Here is a 19,754-nt window from a genome sequence, read left to right as displayed (position 1 = left end):
TGCTGGAGTGGTGAAATCCTGCAGCTGGTACGGGGTGTTCCAGGTTGTCACAGCTGCCCGTCATCTGTTTCACGCCAGCCCGATCCTTTTTCTTCGTCGCGACATCACTTGACGACGGCGTCCACTAGCATCAGACCAAACCACAACCACAACCACACCCAACCCTTGGCGGTTGAGCCGCTTAAGAGGACGGGACGGAACTTGGACGTGATCCGCCAAGTGTTTTTACAGCTTTACTTTGTTTTCTGCCCCGTTTCTGCTCTTTCTCTTGTACATGACGGACGGTTGAGATGCCCATTGAAACAAACCACCAACGGCAGACCTGGCTGACCATATGGAAGCTACTATGTGGATGTTCATAGTTCTGTCCTCGACGGAGCTCGAATCTCGGTAACCCCCCCTCCCCAATCTTCGCGATCAACGGAGAGAAACTTTGAGATCGTTCAGTGCTTGCTTGTGAATACAAAGCCCACGGAACACACGTTCTTCACTGACAACAGCTACATACACTACTTTACAGAATGGAACCTACTAGCACCTGATGCGGCCAGGGCACCCATCCCAACCCCTCCTTCCCACTCGCTTGGCAGGCCCTTGTCCTGTCCCTGCACCCCGCGGTGTCGTTCGTTGATATCAGTGGTCGATGTCGTTGTCCAGCTGTTCCAGGCTGAACCAGGTTGCCAACCTCTCGTCCCCCCCAAAGAACAAGTAAAAAAAAAACCCATCTTGACCCGACGGCCATCTGCATTCTTTCGTCATATCTTCCCTTCTCGGATCATGAGCAGTCAACGTCAAGTGTCCATGTACGCTTGAGTCAACATTCAGGTCTCATCTGGGTCGGTCTAGATTTCATTCGGCTGGCAAACTTCCTCTCCATCCAATCAATTGAACCATCAAATTCACTTCGTCTTGTTCGTTCTGCCAACGTCCTCGTATTTTCCTCGATGCATATTGGGATACTTTGAAGTCGCCAGCCGGTATGGGTGCTCTTCGGTTCCCATTTGCGTGCTCGGCAGGTCTTGAAATGACCTTGCCGTAGGCTATGCAAATTGGGCGAGTTGCTTCGAGACTGGCCCAACACATACACGTTGGAACTTCGAGAGCTGCATCAACAAAAAACCTGGGCCCTTCCCATGGGGTTTCAGGTATGTGCGTTGTGCATCTGCGGTGAGGCTCCGATATCAAGGTTTTTCTTTGTTTCTTTCTTTTTTTCTTTTTTTTTCCTTTTTTTTTTGTTGTTCCCCTAGACTTCGTCTCCCGGACGAATCCTATAAGACGTCCGGCTAATATACAAGGCATGGCTACCAAGTGTTTCTGCCCACCGCGGACTTCCTCGAGTCTACCTCCATATCATTTGGAAGAGCTCAGGTGGGTTTGAGTGTCCTTCGAGTTGCTGGAGCGTTGTCAAGAAACGGTACAAATTCGACTCTCTGTCGAGGGTCTCCGGGTACTGGTACCGTATCCGTACAGCATCATCACAAAGCCTGCAAACGCAGGGCCGCCTCTTCAGACACACCACCGTGTGAAGCATATTGCTGAAGCTATGTCTCCCTCTGCATCAGAGGCCATCTTCGAAGCACCTAATCACCGATCTCGGGAGTGATGACTGTCGACATTCATGCCCCTGAAGGATGGTGATAAGAAGTTGTAGTGCGTCTCGTCCAACAGGATGGGACTGTTTTCGTAGTAGGGGCTGCTCGCGCCGTCTTCTCACCCTCTACTGAGATGATGCTATCGTCGAATTGATGACCCGTACATCCTTTCGAGGGAATACTGATATCTTCCGTATTGGATATCGACCTCTCTCATTATGTTGTTCCTCTTCTTTCCGTATTATGTCGCATACCTTCAACTCTTTGCTGACTTCCAGTCTTTCATTTCAAACTGGTTGTTTAGCGGTCTTGACAGATCTCGTTCGATATCTGTTTCGACCGACCTGTCCATAGTGCTGCTGCTTGTCGGCGGTATCGCCAGGATGCTCTGGTCGCTTCTGTTCCTGTACTTTCTTTCGTCCCAGTCGGATCGGGCTCGACGTGCTGATGCCCCCGCGGATCTATCACTTTCGACGACTACATCGATGCTCGGCTGCGATGGAGGGTCAAAGGTGTGAAGGAACAGAGCCCTCAGGGTGGGTATTGAGGCAGCCATCATGGCGCAAGCCCCCTCGACAAGGGCACAAACAACCAGAAGGAATCCCTCGTCTATTTCAAGGGTTAGCAGGATTTTACACCAGAAAATCGGAGGCTTTTGTGTGTGGGAATAAGGAGAACTTACAGCTGAAGTCATTACTCACTATGCGGCCGATTGTCGACACCTTGATAGCACCCGCGATTCCGGCACTGTGAGGTTCGTCATCCGGTTAGCAAAGCTCCTGTAGGATTCTTCTAGTCCTGAAGGTTGAGGCCCTTTCACATACAAGACCCCCATGCTCATGGCTATAGCCACGCCAACCTTTTCGCCTCGGTACATATGGAATCGCATAAGGATTCGCCACGGTAGAAGCGCAAGCACGAAGTCACACACGGCTGAATAAACTAGAGAGGAGTAATTAGTAAAAATTTTGGGGTGGATTAGCGTGTTTGGGTCAGATGATACTCACTTCCAAGAGCAATCGAGTAGGCGAGGAGGCCGTCGGGTGACCAGCACTTTTTATGTACAATACTAGAGTTCCATGTCGCCTCCGGGGGTTCGCACAGAAGCCAAAACATAAGGGCGGTGCTGACTTGGCATAACGTCAAAGTGACGATGATGAACCAGACGAGTCGCTTCAGCCAGCCATCTGTGATTCGAAGAAGCGTCACGGCAAAGGATACTTTGCTGAGCAGTACGTGGATAACCGATGTGGTGCCATTGATGCCGCCGATAATAGACAGGTACTTCTCGTTTTCCACGGGTACAGCATCAGTGTGTAGCCCGTATCCCATCAAGACGGAGGAAGTGGTGAAAACGGTGTTTATGAAGAGTAGGGCCTTTGTGTAATGAAACTGTGTTAGCTGTATTCATGTGGGGAAACGTCTTTCCAAAATACCAAGAATGGCCGGTTGGATAATCATTACCAAGGGGGGGGGGGGGGGGGGGGGAAACCAAGGCAAAGAGTATGAAGTTGTTGAAAAAGATGTGGATGAGTGGCATACCCAGGCTAGTATTAACAAGTGATCATCCCACCAAAGGCGGCGGCCACGAATGACCTTGCAGTACAAGCGAAGGCCCACGAAGATGGTGCAGGCGGCGTGAATACTCCAAAATATAGCCAGCAACGCCGCTCCCTGAGGGTTGGAAGACGGAGGAACGTAAACTGACATCGCTCAGCGGCTTTGAGGGGAGCCGCTGAAGCACATGAAGGTACAAACGGTGCCGATGGGGACCAGCTGCTGGCGGGAGGGCCGAGGATGGCCCAACACACGGGGTTTTTGCTGTCGACAAGAACGAGAAGATCCGTTGAAGCTTCTATTATCAGAATCGAGGCAGTGGATCCACCATGATAGACATCTCTGAGATGTATAAAAGTCGCCGGTTGAAAGCCACAAAGAAAGATATGTCCGCTCTTGTCGATATATGTATCTCTTTCCTAGTCGTTGGACTGTCGCCAAGCTGAGAATCGAAATTAAAGTGTTCGACAATGGCTGTTGCTCAAGAACCTCGAAGTTCGCAGTGTTTTTGGTTGGGTTGGGTTACTTGTCCGGAGTTTGTGGAAATGGAATGGGTGGTGGTCGTCAAGGGTATTAGGCTCGATGGTCGTGGTTGAGTGAGAAATGTTGCGCCCAAGAGTGGAGAGATCTAAAATGAGACAAAGTCGGAAGAAGAGCGTTATCCCCGTTTGTCCTGAATTGGATGTCTACCAGCCAACTCGAACTGGAAGGGGTAAGACAGGACGTAGAACACGACCAAAACAAGAGGCTAGGGGTGACGAGTGTGTAAGCGTTAACCCGGTGATTTGACCGATCATCAACTGCTGGGTTAAGCCAGGGGCATGGTGTTGTTTTTATCTTGTCCCACAACGGCTTCTCCTGACCTGTCGAGGCCCAGAACTCCAGCCCGCACCTGTCTGGCCCCTGACCTTGCTTAGTTCGACCGAGATCTCCTCAAGGCCAGGTCAGTTTGGGGTTGGGGGTTTGCTTCCGCCCATCAAAGCCCACAGGGCACCATCATGAATTTGCCTGGGTGATTCCGCAGTCTCGCAAGTGTATCTCGATGCGAGGATGTTGCGGAGCGGAGCGGGGTGGGTGCAACAGTCTGAACTAAACGTAAAAAGAAGGTAAGAAGAAAGAGAGATGTCCGCTGAAGGAGGCCCCTGGTGTCCCTGGTGTCCCACTCCCTCGGGGCTGGAGATACGATACACTTCTGCACGGGTAGTAAATGTTAGCTCCGGTTTTTGCGAGTGGCGAATAACCTTGATTTTTGCACAGGAAATGTCTATTTGGTCGTCTCTTTGCTCCCTGTTTCTTGTGAGGCGGCTGTATCCAGCTAACGTTTGATATCCATGCAGAGGTGTACAAGCGATGCTCTGTAATCCATGCCACCGCGGGCATCTCTTACTCGTCTTGTCGTCATTCCTAGCGCTCGCGCTCGTTGCTTGCGTGCAGTTCGCCAAGGACGAAACGCCAGCTTTTTTTTTTGTTCGAGCCATGTTGGTGGTTCCCAAGCTCTGGCAGCCAATGGGATCTTTCCGCACTCCTGACCGGGAATAACCACTTGAGATTTGGGGGACGGGGACGGTGAAGCCACGGTGAAGTGCTAGGAGCTTCCTTGCGCGTTACAGCGGACCCTCTGTGAATATCGGGGAGTGCATATCCCGAATATCTCGCCGTGCCTCATCAGGTGGTGGTGTAGTGTAAAAACTAGTCTCGGACACGTTCACACCAAACACATCCAATGTCCGGACTAGGTATATTCACACCACCTGCTAGTGTCTGTTGGAGACGATCGATCTCGTGTAACATATGCTGCCACCTGTTGTTCTTTGGTACTCATCCCATCCACCACTTGGTCCTAGTGCAGTGGGATCGGGGCGAGACGAGACATGGACGGCAAAACTACCATGATCTCGAATTGAATCTACTTGCCTAAGTCCGCCCTCGCCGTACATGCCCAAGAAAAGTGTCTGGCGTACTAGGCGGAGATCAGGAGGTTAGCTAGTAATAGGACAGCATGAAATAGCATCGATCGTGGGCGATGACAAACGCATCTACCGGTGAGCGACCTTTGTGAAATGAAAGATGGAGTCGCTGAATAGCGGGATGCAAGTTGTCGGGGATTATCGAATATCTGCCGTTCAGGCGCGCAACAATTCACTTGACATTGGATGTTGTTCCATGCCTGCAACGTTGGGATCCACATCTCCAGATCACGTGAAGACTAGCACTTCCCCAGTTTTCAGCAAGGATCTTCCTTCGGGGTTTCCCTCTTCGTTTCTTCTTTCCTTCTCTTAACTACTTGGGGGTTAGCGGTGGAGTCTTTTGCCAACCCCCTCTTATAAAAGAGGGGGAAAATTTTCTGTGGGACAACCGTTTAATATAGGACAAGCGCCGATCTATACTATACAGAATCGGCTATTAACGCCGCGCAAAACCACTTTTTGACATTGTACACATCGGCAACACAACCACATACCAACTCGCTATTTCCGACCTTCCACCCCGTAAAGCTATAAAAGTAAATAATCTATATATATTTATAGATTAATAGAGGTTAACGTATAGTAGTAAATTTTAATAAATATTTTAATAAAGTAGGGGAGGCGCCCGCTAGCTACTGCGGCGCGCGTATGTATTTAACTGCCCGCTAATATATCGAGCGCTTTAGAATATCGCGTAAGCCGCCGATTATTAGAGAGATTACTATTATTACTAGCGAGTCGTATACCTTAATATTTCGCTATATTAAATTGCTAATAGAGTATAGTAAACCAACTATATTATTGCACTCAAAAGGTCGCCCCCGTATATTAATAGCTGCCGAAAAGGATACTATTGTATTGTATATAATATTCTGTTTTTAGGGATGGTTTCCTGCGTTGTATTAAATAGTAATTGGTATGGTAAATTGGTTACGGTTATTGTAGGGTACGCTAGAGAATTGTAATGCGATATAATTAACGAATTTCCTTAAAGATTATTTAGAGTTAAAGATTATAATTTATTGTGCTATTGATATTAAGAGGAGGTTCTAGGAATTGAATAAGGAGTTTGTTAATAAGTGGTTTGATGATTACGAAGTTGTACTTAAGAAGTATAATATTGTTGGTAGCGATATTTGGAACTATAATAAAATAGGAGTAAAATTCGGTTACGTAGCGGGCGGGCGCGTAAGGGTAATTGTATTTAGGGATTTAGTGAGGTAGAAAGTAAATTAGTATATTACTTTACTAATAAATTTGTATAGGGGTAAATATTTATTATTTTTTTATATCCTAATTAAAAATTAATAATATTATTAATTAAGAGTCGGCTACCCTTATAGTTAATATAAGTACAATTAATAAGACTATCCCTATTTATATAATATTTAAAATTAATCTAACCGAGGATTTTATTATTAATAACTTTAATAATGCTGTCTATTTTGCCAAATTACTAATTGGCTTTTCGAATACTAACTTTATATTCGACTAGTTAAAATATTTTAATTAGTACTCCTTCTATTCGTTTCCGACGTTTACGAAGTTGAGGGAGGAGGACGGCTATAAGTTAGGAAATAAGGGGTTCTCTTTTTAAAACTAGTTTAGGTATAATTAGTATAGAGTTAACTATATTAGTAAGAAATTCAATGATTTAAATAACGGAGTGGGGTTAAGAAGGTTGTACCGACTAATCTACCGTCTATTAATTATTAACGGATTTAGTAATTACTATAGTATAGAAGTTAAAGAGTATATTAATACCTTCGATATTATATTAATAGTATTACCTCCTTACTCAACCTATATAATACAATTGCTTAATATTAGGGTATTTTCGTCCCTTAAAGCTTATTATTAAAAGGTATTGCGGTAGTTCGTTTAACGTGGAGAGTTCAATTTTATTTGCACTATATTTATTAGAGAGTTCGAAGTTCGCTTCCCCCCCTATATTATCGTCCTATATCCCTATTAATTATAGTATCCCTAATACTTTAGTATATCCTTAATAGTAGTATAACCGGGTATAATATCCTTAACGGGTTCTCTAATACTAGTATATAGCTAATTAATTGTATGAGAGTCCTAATGTAAATCCGAGTGAAGTAACTTAAGAAAGCCAACCCCGCTTTACCCTTATTACTCCCTAAGGAGGACTGCTTTTAAGAAGCTACTAAAGTTATTACTTATATTAAAGATAAATACTATTATATATTTAGTTCGCTAATACGTATTTGTTATTACGCCGTTGAGGTTGTAATTTATAAAGCGCTATTGACGTACGATATTGTATAAGAGTATAACTATTAAAATTAGGAGAAGGTAATTAACTTCGATTGTAAAATAAAGAGACGGGTATATAAAGTGCCCTATGAGGGTGAGGTGTTGAGTCTTTTAAAGGGGGATTTTAATTAATGTACTATCGAGAGGTAATAGTGAGAGTAGTTAGTTAAGGAGAAGAGGTAGCTAATGGCCGTTAGATTATATAATAAGAAGATTTAAAAGTAGGTTTACGATAATTGGATTAAAGACCCGGTTAATGGTAAGGGGAAGGTTATATAGCGAGTCTATTTTAATAATTAGAGGAAGGAATAATTAAAGGATAGGTATATACCGGTTTATAAGGAGGATATATTTAACGAGAAGGATAAGGAGGAGGGGGATAGGTTATTTATTCGTAATATAGTTAGTATACTAGTACTAGTAGTCTTTAAGAAAATATAGAGTAACCCTTTTTATTTCTTCTTTAATAATTCGGTTAATATTAATTTAAGTAATAATCCCTCTACTATATAATTTACTTCTACTATTCAATTAACCAACCCCCTATCCTCCCCCCCTCGCCTACCTTAATAGCCTATTATTACTATCGAAATTATTACTAATGTCGTTAGTTATTTTAATATATAGATAATTAATACCCTCTTTAAAGACGAGAGTACTTTAATTAATAATAATAAGGAGGAAGTTAATTATAAAGAGTTTTACGAGGGAGAGGATAATAGGGATAAGGAGGAGGAGGAGGAAGTTAAATTACTACTACTCTAATTAATTAACCGCCGTCTCTTTAACCCGCCCGCCACCCTTAGACCTTATATTACACAAGTTGGACTATTAATACCAGCTATCGATCCCTCTATTCTATTACAGTTACAGTCTTTTAAATTAATACTATACTATAGGGTTATGAAGTACGTTGAGAGTATTGTAAGACTTCAAATGTAAGTAAGAAAGTAAGCGGCACGTATAAAGAGTATATTAGTAAGGAGGAAGGTAGTAGTAGAGGAGGTAGTACTAGTACTAGTAGTAGAGGAGGTACTAGTACTAGTACTAGTACTACTAATAGAGGGGGCGCTAATACTAGAAAATAATGAATAATAATTACAATTTACTCTTTTATTTACTTACTACCTAATTAAGTAATATACTAGATTTCTGACGGCTTCTAACAACGTTGTTGTAGTGTATAATGTGGTGGTTTAGTATGGGGATGGGTCACATTACTAGTAGTTTACTATATGGCTTGTCCCATATTAAACGGTTGTCCCACCGAAAATTTTCCCCCTCTTTTATGAGAGGGGGTTGGCAAAAGACTCCACCGCTAACCCCCAAGTAGGCCAAATCAACAACAAATCCAATTCATCCATCCGCCTTTCAAGCCTCGATGCAATGAAGCGCAAGGGCATTGTTTGACCGTGAAGGAGAAGGTAAAAGCCAAGCGAGGTTCAAGGAGGTCCCGTTTGTGTGTTCCGCTGCCGGTCCAAACCGAGCTTTACCAGTTTGACAGTCACTACCAAAAGCAAAGAGAGCGAACCAGGAGGCCTGAAACGAAGGATCAACTGATTAAGAGCAATAAACATTATGGAAGGCGGCGTCCTGCCGCGCGGCACATTCGGATTTGCAGAAAGTGAAACTAATGGATAGATGTGCCAACTCTGTCACGTGGATTACCTACCTCTACCTCTACCTCTACCTCTAGAGATAGCTGTGGCCGGCGGTGATTTCCATGGTTGTCGCTGCCACATTGAGACATATTTCAATAGATGAGGTCGGACTCGTTAATGGTCGGCGGGAAGAGGTAAGTGGGTTAGCACAAGCTATATATGTACATAGATGCTGAAGTTCCACTTCACCGAGGTCCTCCGGCCGGCGACCAGTGCGTCCGTTGCCGTTACCTAATGTTTACGCTTCAATCCTATTGACATCAAGAGGTTCAAGTGCCATACACCTATACCTTGATCACCTCCAATTGTTCAACTACCTCTACCGTCCCACACAAGTACTATCTGAACGAATACGACAAAGAGCCTTAGCTCGGGGCCAGCTGAATGAAAGTTCAATTAGACTCCAATCACACTACCAAACTACATTGGAGCACAGTGATTGAAACTACGCTATGAGTATGGAGCTTGAGCCCTGATCGCTTCCACCTCCGCCGGTATTTACACGCAAAAGGTTAGCGCGATGAATTGCCAAGTGGCGATAACTGTAATCTCCGTACAATAGATGGCGGCATTGCTCGGCTCCAATCTCCCTAAATGATGTAGTACAGTACCGCGCTAACAATGGAATCATATGCCGGCCGAGATGTACTGCGACATGCGTAGGGCTGACGTTAAGGTACTCCCACAAACTGTCGTCTTGGCCCCTGATGAACTGGAACCCGCCCCGATGACACCTTCTCCAGCGGGAGCCAGGGCCCATGGGGAAGTAGAAAGTCCTACAACCTCAACACCTCGACGGGAGCCTGGCGCTCTGGCGAAAGCAAAAAAAGTACGACAAGAATAACAACAGCACTCAAACAAGGGGATGAGGCTATCGTGTCTGATCTCAAAATTGATGAACATCGGGTGGTAGGATCCGCCGTTCTATTCCGCTTGGGGATCAACACACGATCACAAACAACGATTCTGGAGGTCGGACGCTCAACAAAATCGCGTGAGTACAGATACCTGCCCACGCTGATCTCTTGACCGCGATAACAAAAGACGGAACAGTTGTCTCTGTCGGGTCTTCCCGTCCTCTTGGGCGATGCTCATCAAGGTGGGTAATCAGCTTGCACCCGAAGCCCCAAGCCATGTCTTGACTTTGGCAAGATAACCACCTCCAACGCCATCCACAGCACCAAGGTCTGTAGCATGAGCGATATTTGTGTGTATGCCATCGGCATCGCAACCTTCAGTGTTTTCGCGCGTACTCGGATTGACGGCAGGGACGTCGATAGCTGACTGGATCAACGCCTTTCCGGCGCCCGGTCTCTCTTCTCTTGGTGCCTCTGTCGATCCACCTTTGTTATCATTGATGATGGGTGAGTTGTTCACCTTTTGGAAGACAGGGGGGGTGGATGGTAGAGTCAGGGTATCGGATCTCTAGTCCGATGCATCGTCGGCTCCGTCCTCTTCCTCATCTTCCTCATCCTCCTCCTCCTCCTCCTCCTCCTCCTCCTCCTCTTCATCATCATTACTGTCGCCATGACCCCCGCTGCCTCCAGCACTTTCACTTGCCGATTCTAGCTGCTGGTTGTCATTGTCAATCGGCACATATAACAAAGATGAGCCGTGCGTCGGCGCCACCATGAAGCTGCTGTGGGTGTGATTTGTGGGACCTGGCTGGGGCTGTTGAGACGCATATTGTTGAAGAAATGCCGGATGTATTGGTGCTGATGTCGACATAGCCCGGGAACTGGCAAGGTTGGAGCCCGTTTGATGATCTTCCCGATACGGAAGCGATGTTGAGTCTCCTGATCTTGATTCCGGTGCAGATCTATAGGTTGAGAGCTTTCTGACCTTGCCGGCTCCCGAGGGTTCTGTCTGAGCTGTCGGTTCGCTCTCTTCGTTTATTTCCGCGTCATCTACCTCAAAAGGCCGTTTTTTATGCTCAACATGGGGCTGAGGATCGAGTTCCTGGCCCATGGTCTGTTCCTGTTGCTGCTGCCATGCCACAAAGGCAGGATGAATAAGAGGTGCGGGACTTGATTTGAGGTCCTCTACCACCGCTGAGGATATTTTGACGGCTTCCGATGCACGCGTCAAAGCATTCGATGCAAAATTCATCAACTCATTCAGCTGTACGATTGAAGGCGAGCGGCCGCCACTCTGTGCATCCTCCACCCAGCCGCGGATGTAACCAAAGGACCGTTCCGCGGCCTTGAGCTCGGCGGCGAAATACGCTTGCTGGGACCACTGCTCCAGCTCTGGACACCTTGCCACTACACTTGCCGGGAAAGGTGTGGCCTGGCTGGTGTTGCTGGTCGGAGGTTGTGACTGTGTCGGACAGGTTAGTTCCTCGCTGCTATGCCCGGATACAAAATCAGTCAAAATGGTTTAGCACTTACCGGCTGCTCTTTCTTTGCCTTTGGAGGCCTCGGTTTCCTTTCCTTAGCAACAAGGGCGGGCTTACTGTTCCCCGAATCCTCAATCCCGGCCATTTGCTTCGCTTCAGGCGGTACTCCCGGCTCCCTGACGACGATATGGTCATGAGCATCGTCCTCGGCCGCGTTCCAAAAGCCATCCAAGGGCCAAGAATCCGCCAGCTTGCGGTTGGCCAGGTACCATCTTCTTATCCGCTCCTGCATGGTTTTCGGGACCTGGTAAAGGCGAGGGTAGACTGAAACGAAGCCAGCCATCTCTCGCTGGGTTAGATCCACATCCTCTGGGTCGATCCTCTTACTGAACTTTCTCGTGACGGTAAGCGCAGGATACTGCTCTGAAGGCGGCATGAATGGGAAATAAACAAATCCTTGGTGATGGATTCTATCCGCCTCTGCACGACTCTGGCGTGTCATGGTGAATGACTGTTGATGCTCGTGGTAGTGAAGGTACTCTTGCTGAGGGGTCGCGGATTGTTAGATGATGTTGAGGAATGAGGAGGCAACGACTAATCACCGTAAGTACGCGATTTGCTCTCAGCCAGTCACGTCCAATTTGGTTTGGTGAACTTGAAAGCAGTCGAGGCGCGCTGGAGGTGGTTGGTTGACGCGCCGAAAGAAGGACGCGATCCTTGGGTTGTTTTAGTTTTTTTTTTTTTTTTTCTGGTAAGGAAAAAAGTTAAACCGCGACCGAGGCACAAGAGATGTCTGGCAGCGATTTCCAAGTTTGCCTCTCTTGCTGATGGGAGGAGCAAGATGTTGTCTCTCCTAGACTTTGTCGCCTCTGTCAACCTCAATCGGTCGTGTCACGGGCGCCTGTTTGGATGGCCGAGCCTTGGTGCACCACGGTCCAGGTCTGATGGCCAATTCGATTGGGACGAAACAAACCCCAAAGTGAAGACTCTTTTGCCGGCGTAGTCTGTGGGCAGAAAGAATACGAACAGTCTAGAGATGATATTCCTCTTGTTTAATAACGAGCCGGACCGAAGTCGAGACTGCCGGCGGGAAGAGTTGCATGGCGGTCTGGAAGACTTGACGTACTGGGTGGTGAACCGACGATAACTATGGGCAGGCAAGGTGTGACGCCCTAAGTCAATCCATCCTCACTTCGGCTTAAGTAGATCGTGAATGATTGCTAACATGGTACAAGTCGGTTGACATTGGTGTGCGAGAGTCCTTGGATCGTCGACGGTTAAGTGCACTCGGTCATCGCCCTGTTTATTCGTTAACGCGGTGAGCCCTGCTGACTGGGATGAAAGGGGCCCTACCCTTCGTATGCGCACCATTTAGCGAGGTATCAATTCCAAAGCCCGGAAGATATCAACAGGCAAGACGAGCTCTTTGCATGTCGCTGTTTTCACGATGCTGGTTTGAGCGAGTTCGACGCATGTGATGTCGGGGGAAAAACTTCAGGTGGCCCGTGGGCACGGCATCCATACCTCATCAGCCCCGGAGGCTAGAATTCCCGATCCTGAACGCCAATTAGCAGGTATCTCAACCTCAACCATCTGCTTTTCATTCGCAAAAGTCTGTTCTGTACAAGATGATATCACGTATTCCTGGATCTCACATCTTGGCCTTGGTGTGATGTTTTCATTCTGTTTACATCGAGTGTCTACACAGACCACCAGCCTGCAGCACTTTAACCACCGTTACCTGTTCCATGATTGGCCAACTGCCCTCTGAAAAGGTACACTGCACTGGAACCTCATAATTCATCGTCATTCGTCACCCTTTCCCTTGGGCCAGAAGAGTATCTCTGTCCGGACCCCCTCTCACATCCGAGGTCATGGTTACACAACCTCTGGGGTTGCATTGGCTGCCGCCAGGACTTCATCTACGTTGAGCGGCGTGGCTCACACTTCTTCTGGCATGCCTTTCCTAGGTATTAATGTGACCATCGTTTTGGGACGAAAGATCGGCAGAGTTCTATAGATGGGAATTTGTTCACCTCCTCGTTGTCGGCAGCCCAAGTGGCCATCCCCAGCCGTCGCACCGGCGCTCATCAGGGCTCCAAGAACAGGAGGATGGTATCAACACTGTGACTTTCTCTCCAGTATCTCGGGCATCATCAACCTTCACCAGCGCATATCGCAGCCCCGAGATCTGTCCCTATGCGTAACTTTACGCTCGCCAACGCACGGAAATTCAGACACGTGGTGACTTGTCTTGGTACGTTGTATTTGACAAGTCTCGAAACATAAGTGGACACGATTCTCTTCCTGCAGGTCCTTTGCAATTCCCAGTCGATTCTGCAAGCCAAATGCTGACGGAGCCCCGTCCTAGCTCACTTGAACCGTTCAACGAATGGGAGATTACCTGCTGTAACTCCATTACAAGTGCGAAGTTTTCGGCAAATCGGATCCAAAGCGCTGAACGGAGGCCAGAGCGTGGACTGGGAGAGTTGTGAGAATTTGCGTTGACTTGGGCCTATATAACCCTTTCGTCCTCCCCGGGCTCTTGGACTGCGAAGTCCCACACCAACTGGCTTTATTGTCTTCAACAAAACCCTTCATGCCGTCGATGGCTCGATCACTTCTGTTTTTGGTGCTTGCTGCATCATCACTCGTTGGTGCGACTGAAAAAGATGCTGTCCACAAGCTGCAGCAGACAGGTAAAGCTAACCTCGAGCTACGGCTTGCCAAGTCCTCAACATGCACCAAAGAGAACCTTCAGATTCGACGTGAATGGTAAGAGCAGCCTTGAAGGCAGAAAAAAATAATGAAAATGAAGCTGACCCTTGTCACACAAAATAGGGGCGACATCTCAAAGGCCGAGCGTAGAGAGTACATCGCTGCTATGCTGTGCTTGATGTCTAAACCTTCTCAACTGGACCAGACGGAGTATCCTGGAGCCAAAACACGCTATGATGACTTCGTCGCTGTTCATATGAATCAGACAACGACCATTCATGGGACTGTCAGTATTGGAGTCCATGCCTCTAAAAATCCCAGAGAAACTAACTGTTCTCTAGGGAAGCTTCCTTGCATGGCATCGCTATTTCACCTGGTCCTTCGAAAGAGTTCTCCGGGAAGAGTGTGGTTACACTGGATCACAGCCGGTATGATCCGTCCAAAATCTACGACCACTGTCCATAGCCGCATTTTCGATGCTAACGTACTGTGACAGTACTGGAACTGGGGCAAATGGGCATCCGATCCGGTGAAGTCTCCTCTCTTCGACGGCAGCGACACTAGCTTGAGCGGCAACGGTCTCAAAGTTGATCATGAAGATACCGACTACTACCCAGCTGGACCCGGAGGAGGGTGTATTTACTCTGGTCCATTCGTCAAGTAAGCATCTTTGTGCTACTTAACCCGTTGCTCGGTGGCGCCAAACCTCAGTCTATAACTTGACTGGCGAGTGTCCCCCCCGCTCTGCGCCCTCCCTTGCTAACCTAGTGATCAACTCAGTATGACCGTCCGCCTAGGCCCTCTCTCCCCAATACTCAAACCTGCTCCCGCTGCCAACCCCCTCCCCAACGGTATGGGCGACAACCCGCGCTGTGTTCGCCGCGACATCACCAACTATCTTTCCTCGCGCTATACCCGCACCGAAGACATGGTGACCCTGATCGCCGACTCCCCCGACATACTCGCCTTTCAAGACCGCCTGCAGGCTGTGACAGCGCGGCCCTGGGAAGTCGAGGGCACTTACAACCCAGCCGAACACAACGGGATGCCGCTCATGGGCATCCATGCTAGCGGACATCACACCATTGGCGGCGACCCAGGAGGCGATTTTTACACCAGTCCTAATGATCCGGCGTTTTTTAATCACCATGCGGGCATTGATCGAACTTGGGCTATCTGGCAGTGGCTGGACTTGGAGAACCGGACTGAGCAGATTGCTGGTGGCACGGCCATGTTTGATCCAGTGAACAGTCCAAGGCAGACGTTGGATGATATCGTGGATCTGGGAGTGGTTGGAGATCAGGTTTGGAGGATTAGGGACTTGGTCAGTACCGTTGATGGGCAGTTTTGTTATACTTATGAGTAGATGGCGAGGAGTGGGCGGTGATTTTGGTGTTGTGTGGTTTGGTGAAAAGAAGGTGCGATGGAGAAGTCACAAGGGACGGTAGCCTCCGCCTTGTTTCTTTCTATCTTGAACACCGCAATCTGTAATAAAATGATGGAATAGCTGCGAGGTTTTCTTCCCCTTATACGGCTTCATCACTCATCTACACTTGGATATCGAAGAACATCGCGTTATCGCTTGATTGCGCGCACATTACGCGTCCCTTACGAACGACCACAAGAACGCTATGGGCCTCATCACCAATGCTTTGACAACGCGCTCAAAGAATTCAGCCTCGTCTTCTGAAAGGGGAAAGATCTCGCTCCATACTGGATCGCATGTGTAACACTCTACGGACGTGGCGCAGTCGGCCTCATACTTGCCGAGGTCCTCGGATTTCTTTCCTTCTTTCTTTCTTTCTTTTCCCTTTTTTTTTTTTTTTTTTCTTTTTTCAATTTGCCGTCCTTATGACGATCAAACGATGGCACTTAGTCAAAGGTACTCATGAGTTTCCCAAGCTCTGATGGTGTCCTACCTGGTTGTCGATCAAACAGGTACGTCAAAAAAAACAAATAAAACTATGGATTGATGTTAAAGTACCCTAAATAGACGCGTCCATGGTACTAGGAGGATTCTTCCTCTAGCACTTAAAATTGTCCAAGCCGGAGTTGAGGCAAAGAGGATGCTGTCCTGGTACGGGATCCAAATAAACACCCATAACTTCGACGAGGCTGGTGTATGTACGTATCCTCCAGTCCGGACCCCCAAAGGAGGAGCAACCAAATTAGGGTAACATGAACACAAGACACGATGCAGGGAGCTTATTTGTGAAAGTTTAAATGTGGCCTATGTCCGCGCAGCAGGCACCCTGATTCAATGTGTCTCGGTATCTGCCGCTTTCATACATTCTCCTCCTTTCAGGAGTGCAAAAAAATGGTTCTAACGGCCCGAAGAGAACAAAGAAGTGGGCGTAGATTGTGTTACTTACCAGCCCTACGAGCCCGGCACCTCTTGGGACAGGCTGGTAGACCCAGCCCGAGTTTGGCAGGGAATCTGAAGCAGTGAGAAATCCCTATCAGTCGGTGTCTGTCTCGTGTTTAGTCAGGAGGAAGTCTCGCTATCTGAATTGAGATACGGAATTAAGAAACCGTATGGGGTATTGGGGAGGACTTCAACGTTTCCACTTCTGTGCTTACCACAGCAGTTGAGGTCGGTAACATCAATTTGGAATTAATTGTTCCCTGGTGAGGTATCTTGCTTTGCAATGGCATCATGTCTTGTATATCAAGTCGGCCCCTTATTTGTCTTGTGGCGCCTCGATGTGGCCGGCTTGGCTTCAGCTCTCCCCCCACAGGATAGAAGGTTATTTCTACAGGAGTGAAAAGGCAGTGGATTAGTTAAGGTCACCGCCACTCCGGATCAAATTCCTCTCCCGTCCTATACATTCGGGTTCCTGATAGCTTCTTCTCGTTGGACAAAAAGCGGCCCAGTGGAAGCACCGCAGGAAGGTTCGTAGTCGTTACGTCGCCTTCTTTCCGTTGGCTTGTCGCGTTACACAACATCAAATACATCGCTGCCTGCTTACCTGAAGCCAAGCCCCCATCCACGCGCCTCCGCCTCATTTCTTGTACTCTCCCTCGTGACTTTTGCCCGCAAGATGCATCTCCAAACAGCCAGAGGCCGTCCCGAGTCTATACCGCCGTCGAAAACCGGAGCATTAAACACTTGGCCGGGGACCATCGGACTGCTCTCCCTTGGCTTCACTTACCGGGCCATCCTTTTTCAACCTATGAGAGCTTACTAGGTCGCTCTAATTGGAATACCCGGCTGCCTGGGGTATTCTCATGTCGTACCATGTTTTTGAGGTAGTACTTTAACGTGCCAGACCGATTTCGACCTTGGCGCTCAAGCTCTAAATGGCCCACGGAGCTCAGACACTGTACAAGACGACAGCTTGTTGACGTGAGCATTCACCATGTAACTACCCGTGAGACGTTCTGGCACTGCTGATCGCTAGATGTATCAGGCTAATGCTCGACAGCAGATCTACCCAAGAGTACCACCAGACAAGTGGGACGAGATGACTTGCATGCGACTCTAGACGCCAGGAAGATGCCGCTTGGTGACGGGCAACAACACGAGAGCGGGCGTGGGGATGACCCATAGGGCTGCATATCCCGAAACTAGGATCTTGTCGAAGGATGAGATGTGCCTACTCTCTCGCAGACATCAGAGGCTAGGTAGCCTAGTGTTGTTGCGGCGATCTATCATGGACGTTGTATCACGTACACCAGGGGGAGACTAGTTCTCACTACTTGGCCGGAGCCTTTCGCTCTATGGGGGTAGCTAAGCTTGACATAGAGACACATAAGTTCTCTCTCGTCTTCTCATATAAGTATGCTCTCTCGGCGAACTCTTCATCCTTCACTGGCACGCTCACTGTTTACTCACCATCATCACACTTAGCTCAAGATACCATCTCAACGCCACCAAAACAATAACAACACATAAGCATACTGTTCCCATGTCTAATATATGCCAGCTCTTCATGTACTCTCCACGGAGTACCTCTCCATTGCCACAGACCGAGTCTAAGCCTCGGCAGGTTTGGACGCCAGAGGAGGATAGGCTGCTTGCTGAAGCCGTGACAAAGGGCAAGAAGAGCTCCATGGACCCTAGTTGCATCATTCACCCTGTATCGGTTTGCTAATCTTTCCTTGTCCCTAATCAACAGAAACACCAGTCAGCGGTTCCATCAACTGGTGCAAAGTCGCCTCCCATCTCTCCCGACGGAACAACAAAGACTGCCGAAAACGTTGGCACTACAACGTAGCCCATAACATTCGCAAGGGCACCTGGACCAGAGAGGAAGACCAAAGGCTGCGCAAAGCCTTTGACAGTCACGGCCCACGCTGGAGCAAGGTTGCTCAGGTGGTGGGTTCACGCAACGGAGACCAGTGTTGGAAGCGCTGGTATGATTGTCTTGACCCCAAGATTGATAGAAGTCCGTGGACGCCGGAAGAGGTGAGAAAAAAAAACAAAAGAAAAAAAAAAAAAAGGAAAAAAAAAAAAAAAAAAAACTATCATTCTCTGCCTCATACGCTTGACTGACCAACTATCTATCCCCAGGATATCCTCCTTCTTCAAACCGTTTCCCAACGAGGGCGCAACTGGACCGAGATCGTCAACACTCACTTCCCCAACCGCACCTCTCTAGCCGCCAAAAACCGTTATAGTATTCTCCGCCGCAGACAGAAATCTGCTTCTTCTTCTGCTCCATCCCCTTCTTCCTCTCGCTCCAGGTCTTCAACACCCGACATCATCAGACCCAGAACCAAGAAGACCACTATCACCACCACCACCACCACCACCACCACCACCACCACCACAGCAACAACAACAAAAGCGATTCCGAGCCCTATGTCGATGACAAGTAAGCCAGGATACCTATCCCCCACACCACCCACCTCAAGCCAACATACCCCCGAGCTCGGGCAATGCTTCACTCGCTCTCCACTTTCGCTATCAGACACCGAGTCTACTTCCACCCAAGGGTCCGGCCTTGGGTTTCTCCTTCCACCATCAACACTGTCAACGGGGACGTCCTCATTCCCGACGATGACGACGACGACGACGACAGCGGATGCCTCTGGTTTCGAGTTATTTTCTTTCGAAAACAACAACGGCTACAAGTTTTCGGAAGACTATGCTTGGGGTTCTTGCGCTCCTGCTGATCTCATGGCACATGTATCAGCGGGACCTATGAGTATGGGTTATGCCTCGACTTCTACTTCCTCACCTTCCCCTTCGCCATCCTCGTCGTGGTCTTCATTCTCTTCGTCGTCACCATCGCCACAATCGTTGTCGCTGAACGGCATATATATGCCTGTGGTCAATCAGGGCTTAGTCTTCAACTTCCCAAATGTCCCGGCAACGCAACAAGCACAACAGCAACAACAGTTTGAGTTCATCGTTCAGACCCCCACTCCGGGAGGAACAGGACCCCCGGTAGAGTATGCGAGTTGGTGCGATAATTCGAGACTGTGATGATGGAGTATTTTGTACTCTATCTGCGTCGAGTAACGGAGTCTTGGGGGGGTGGCGTTGAACAGGGATTGATGGCGGGTTTTGCGATTTGCTCCGTTTATTGTTTGATGTAGACCAACATCACCCAGCACAATCGGCGCCGGGGATCATATAAACGAGGAACGCGACAATCTCGTGTAATGTCTGCGTATTGGATACATGAAAGTC

The 19,754-nt window shown here is 48.0% G+C and overlaps 5 protein-coding genes and 1 non-coding gene across 7 annotated transcripts; 2 read left to right on the top strand and 4 right to left on the bottom strand.

The window, feature by feature from the left end:
- Positions 1 to 427: 427 nt before the first annotated feature.
- On the bottom strand, positions 428 to 4,340 carry NCU09201 (hypothetical protein). The gene is made up of 5 exons (XM_954052.2): positions 3,135 to 4,340; positions 2,600 to 2,969; positions 2,417 to 2,534; positions 2,275 to 2,339; positions 428 to 2,201 (listed from the first exon to the last, which is right to left on the bottom strand). Exons 1-5 carry the CDS (start codon positions 3,300 to 3,302, stop codon positions 1,849 to 1,851), a joined length of 1,074 nt encoding a protein of 357 aa, XP_959145.2. The 5' UTR covers positions 3,303 to 4,340; the 3' UTR covers positions 428 to 1,848.
- A 5,090-nt stretch (positions 4,341 to 9,430) lies between these two features.
- On the bottom strand, positions 9,431 to 13,079 carry NCU09200 (hypothetical protein). The gene is made up of 3 exons (XM_954051.2): positions 12,752 to 13,079; positions 11,451 to 12,697; positions 9,431 to 11,379 (listed from the first exon to the last, which is right to left on the bottom strand). The coding sequence occupies exons 2-3, from the start codon at positions 11,898 to 11,900 to the stop codon at positions 10,486 to 10,488; spliced, it is 1,344 nt and encodes a 447-aa protein (XP_959144.1). The 5' UTR covers positions 11,901 to 12,697; positions 12,752 to 13,079; the 3' UTR covers positions 9,431 to 10,485.
- Positions 12,149 to 12,842, bottom strand: NCU14025. The gene is made up of 3 exons (XR_897774.1): positions 12,752 to 12,842; positions 12,525 to 12,697; positions 12,149 to 12,428 (listed from the first exon to the last, which is right to left on the bottom strand). It is a non-coding gene; the product is annotated as a ncrg98 (non-coding RNA).
- A 176-nt stretch (positions 13,080 to 13,255) lies between the features above and the next one.
- NCU09199 lies at positions 13,256 to 15,708 on the top strand. Of its 2 annotated transcripts, none has more exons than XM_011394950.1 (6): positions 13,256 to 13,655; positions 13,770 to 14,173; positions 14,240 to 14,402; positions 14,458 to 14,544; positions 14,613 to 14,776; positions 14,897 to 15,708. In XM_011394950.1, exons 2-6 carry the CDS (start codon positions 13,998 to 14,000, stop codon positions 15,480 to 15,482), a joined length of 1,176 nt encoding a protein of 391 aa, XP_011393252.1. In that variant the 5' UTR covers positions 13,256 to 13,655; positions 13,770 to 13,997; the 3' UTR covers positions 15,483 to 15,708. The 2 variants fall into 2 exon arrangements, with proteins under 2 accessions (XP_011393252.1, XP_011393251.1); XM_011394949.1 differs by having other exon boundaries at positions 13,344 to 13,711.
- A 294-nt stretch (positions 15,709 to 16,002) lies between these two features.
- NCU09198 (questionable protein) lies at positions 16,003 to 17,122 on the bottom strand (the record flags this gene model as incomplete). The annotated part of the gene is made up of 4 exons (XM_954049.1): positions 16,003 to 16,035; positions 16,489 to 16,572; positions 16,697 to 16,869; positions 17,086 to 17,122. The coding sequence occupies 4 exons, from the start codon at positions 17,120 to 17,122 to the stop codon at positions 16,003 to 16,005; spliced, it is 327 nt and encodes a 108-aa protein (XP_959142.1).
- Positions 17,050 to 19,626, top strand: NCU09197 (hypothetical protein). Its single transcript, XM_954048.2, has 6 exons — positions 17,050 to 17,487; positions 17,545 to 17,895; positions 17,967 to 18,154; positions 18,235 to 18,524; positions 18,630 to 18,933; positions 19,030 to 19,626. Exons 2-6 carry the CDS (start codon positions 17,837 to 17,839, stop codon positions 19,545 to 19,547), a joined length of 1,359 nt encoding a protein of 452 aa, XP_959141.2. The 5' UTR covers positions 17,050 to 17,487; positions 17,545 to 17,836; the 3' UTR covers positions 19,548 to 19,626.
- Positions 19,627 to 19,754: the final 128 nt, after the last annotated feature.

This window comes from Neurospora crassa, linkage group I (genome assembly GCF_000182925.2).
Source record: "Neurospora crassa OR74A linkage group I, whole genome shotgun sequence".
Taxonomy (NCBI): domain Eukaryota; kingdom Fungi; phylum Ascomycota; class Sordariomycetes; order Sordariales; family Sordariaceae; genus Neurospora; species Neurospora crassa.
This window is presented reverse-complemented; position numbering and strand designations above follow the sequence as displayed.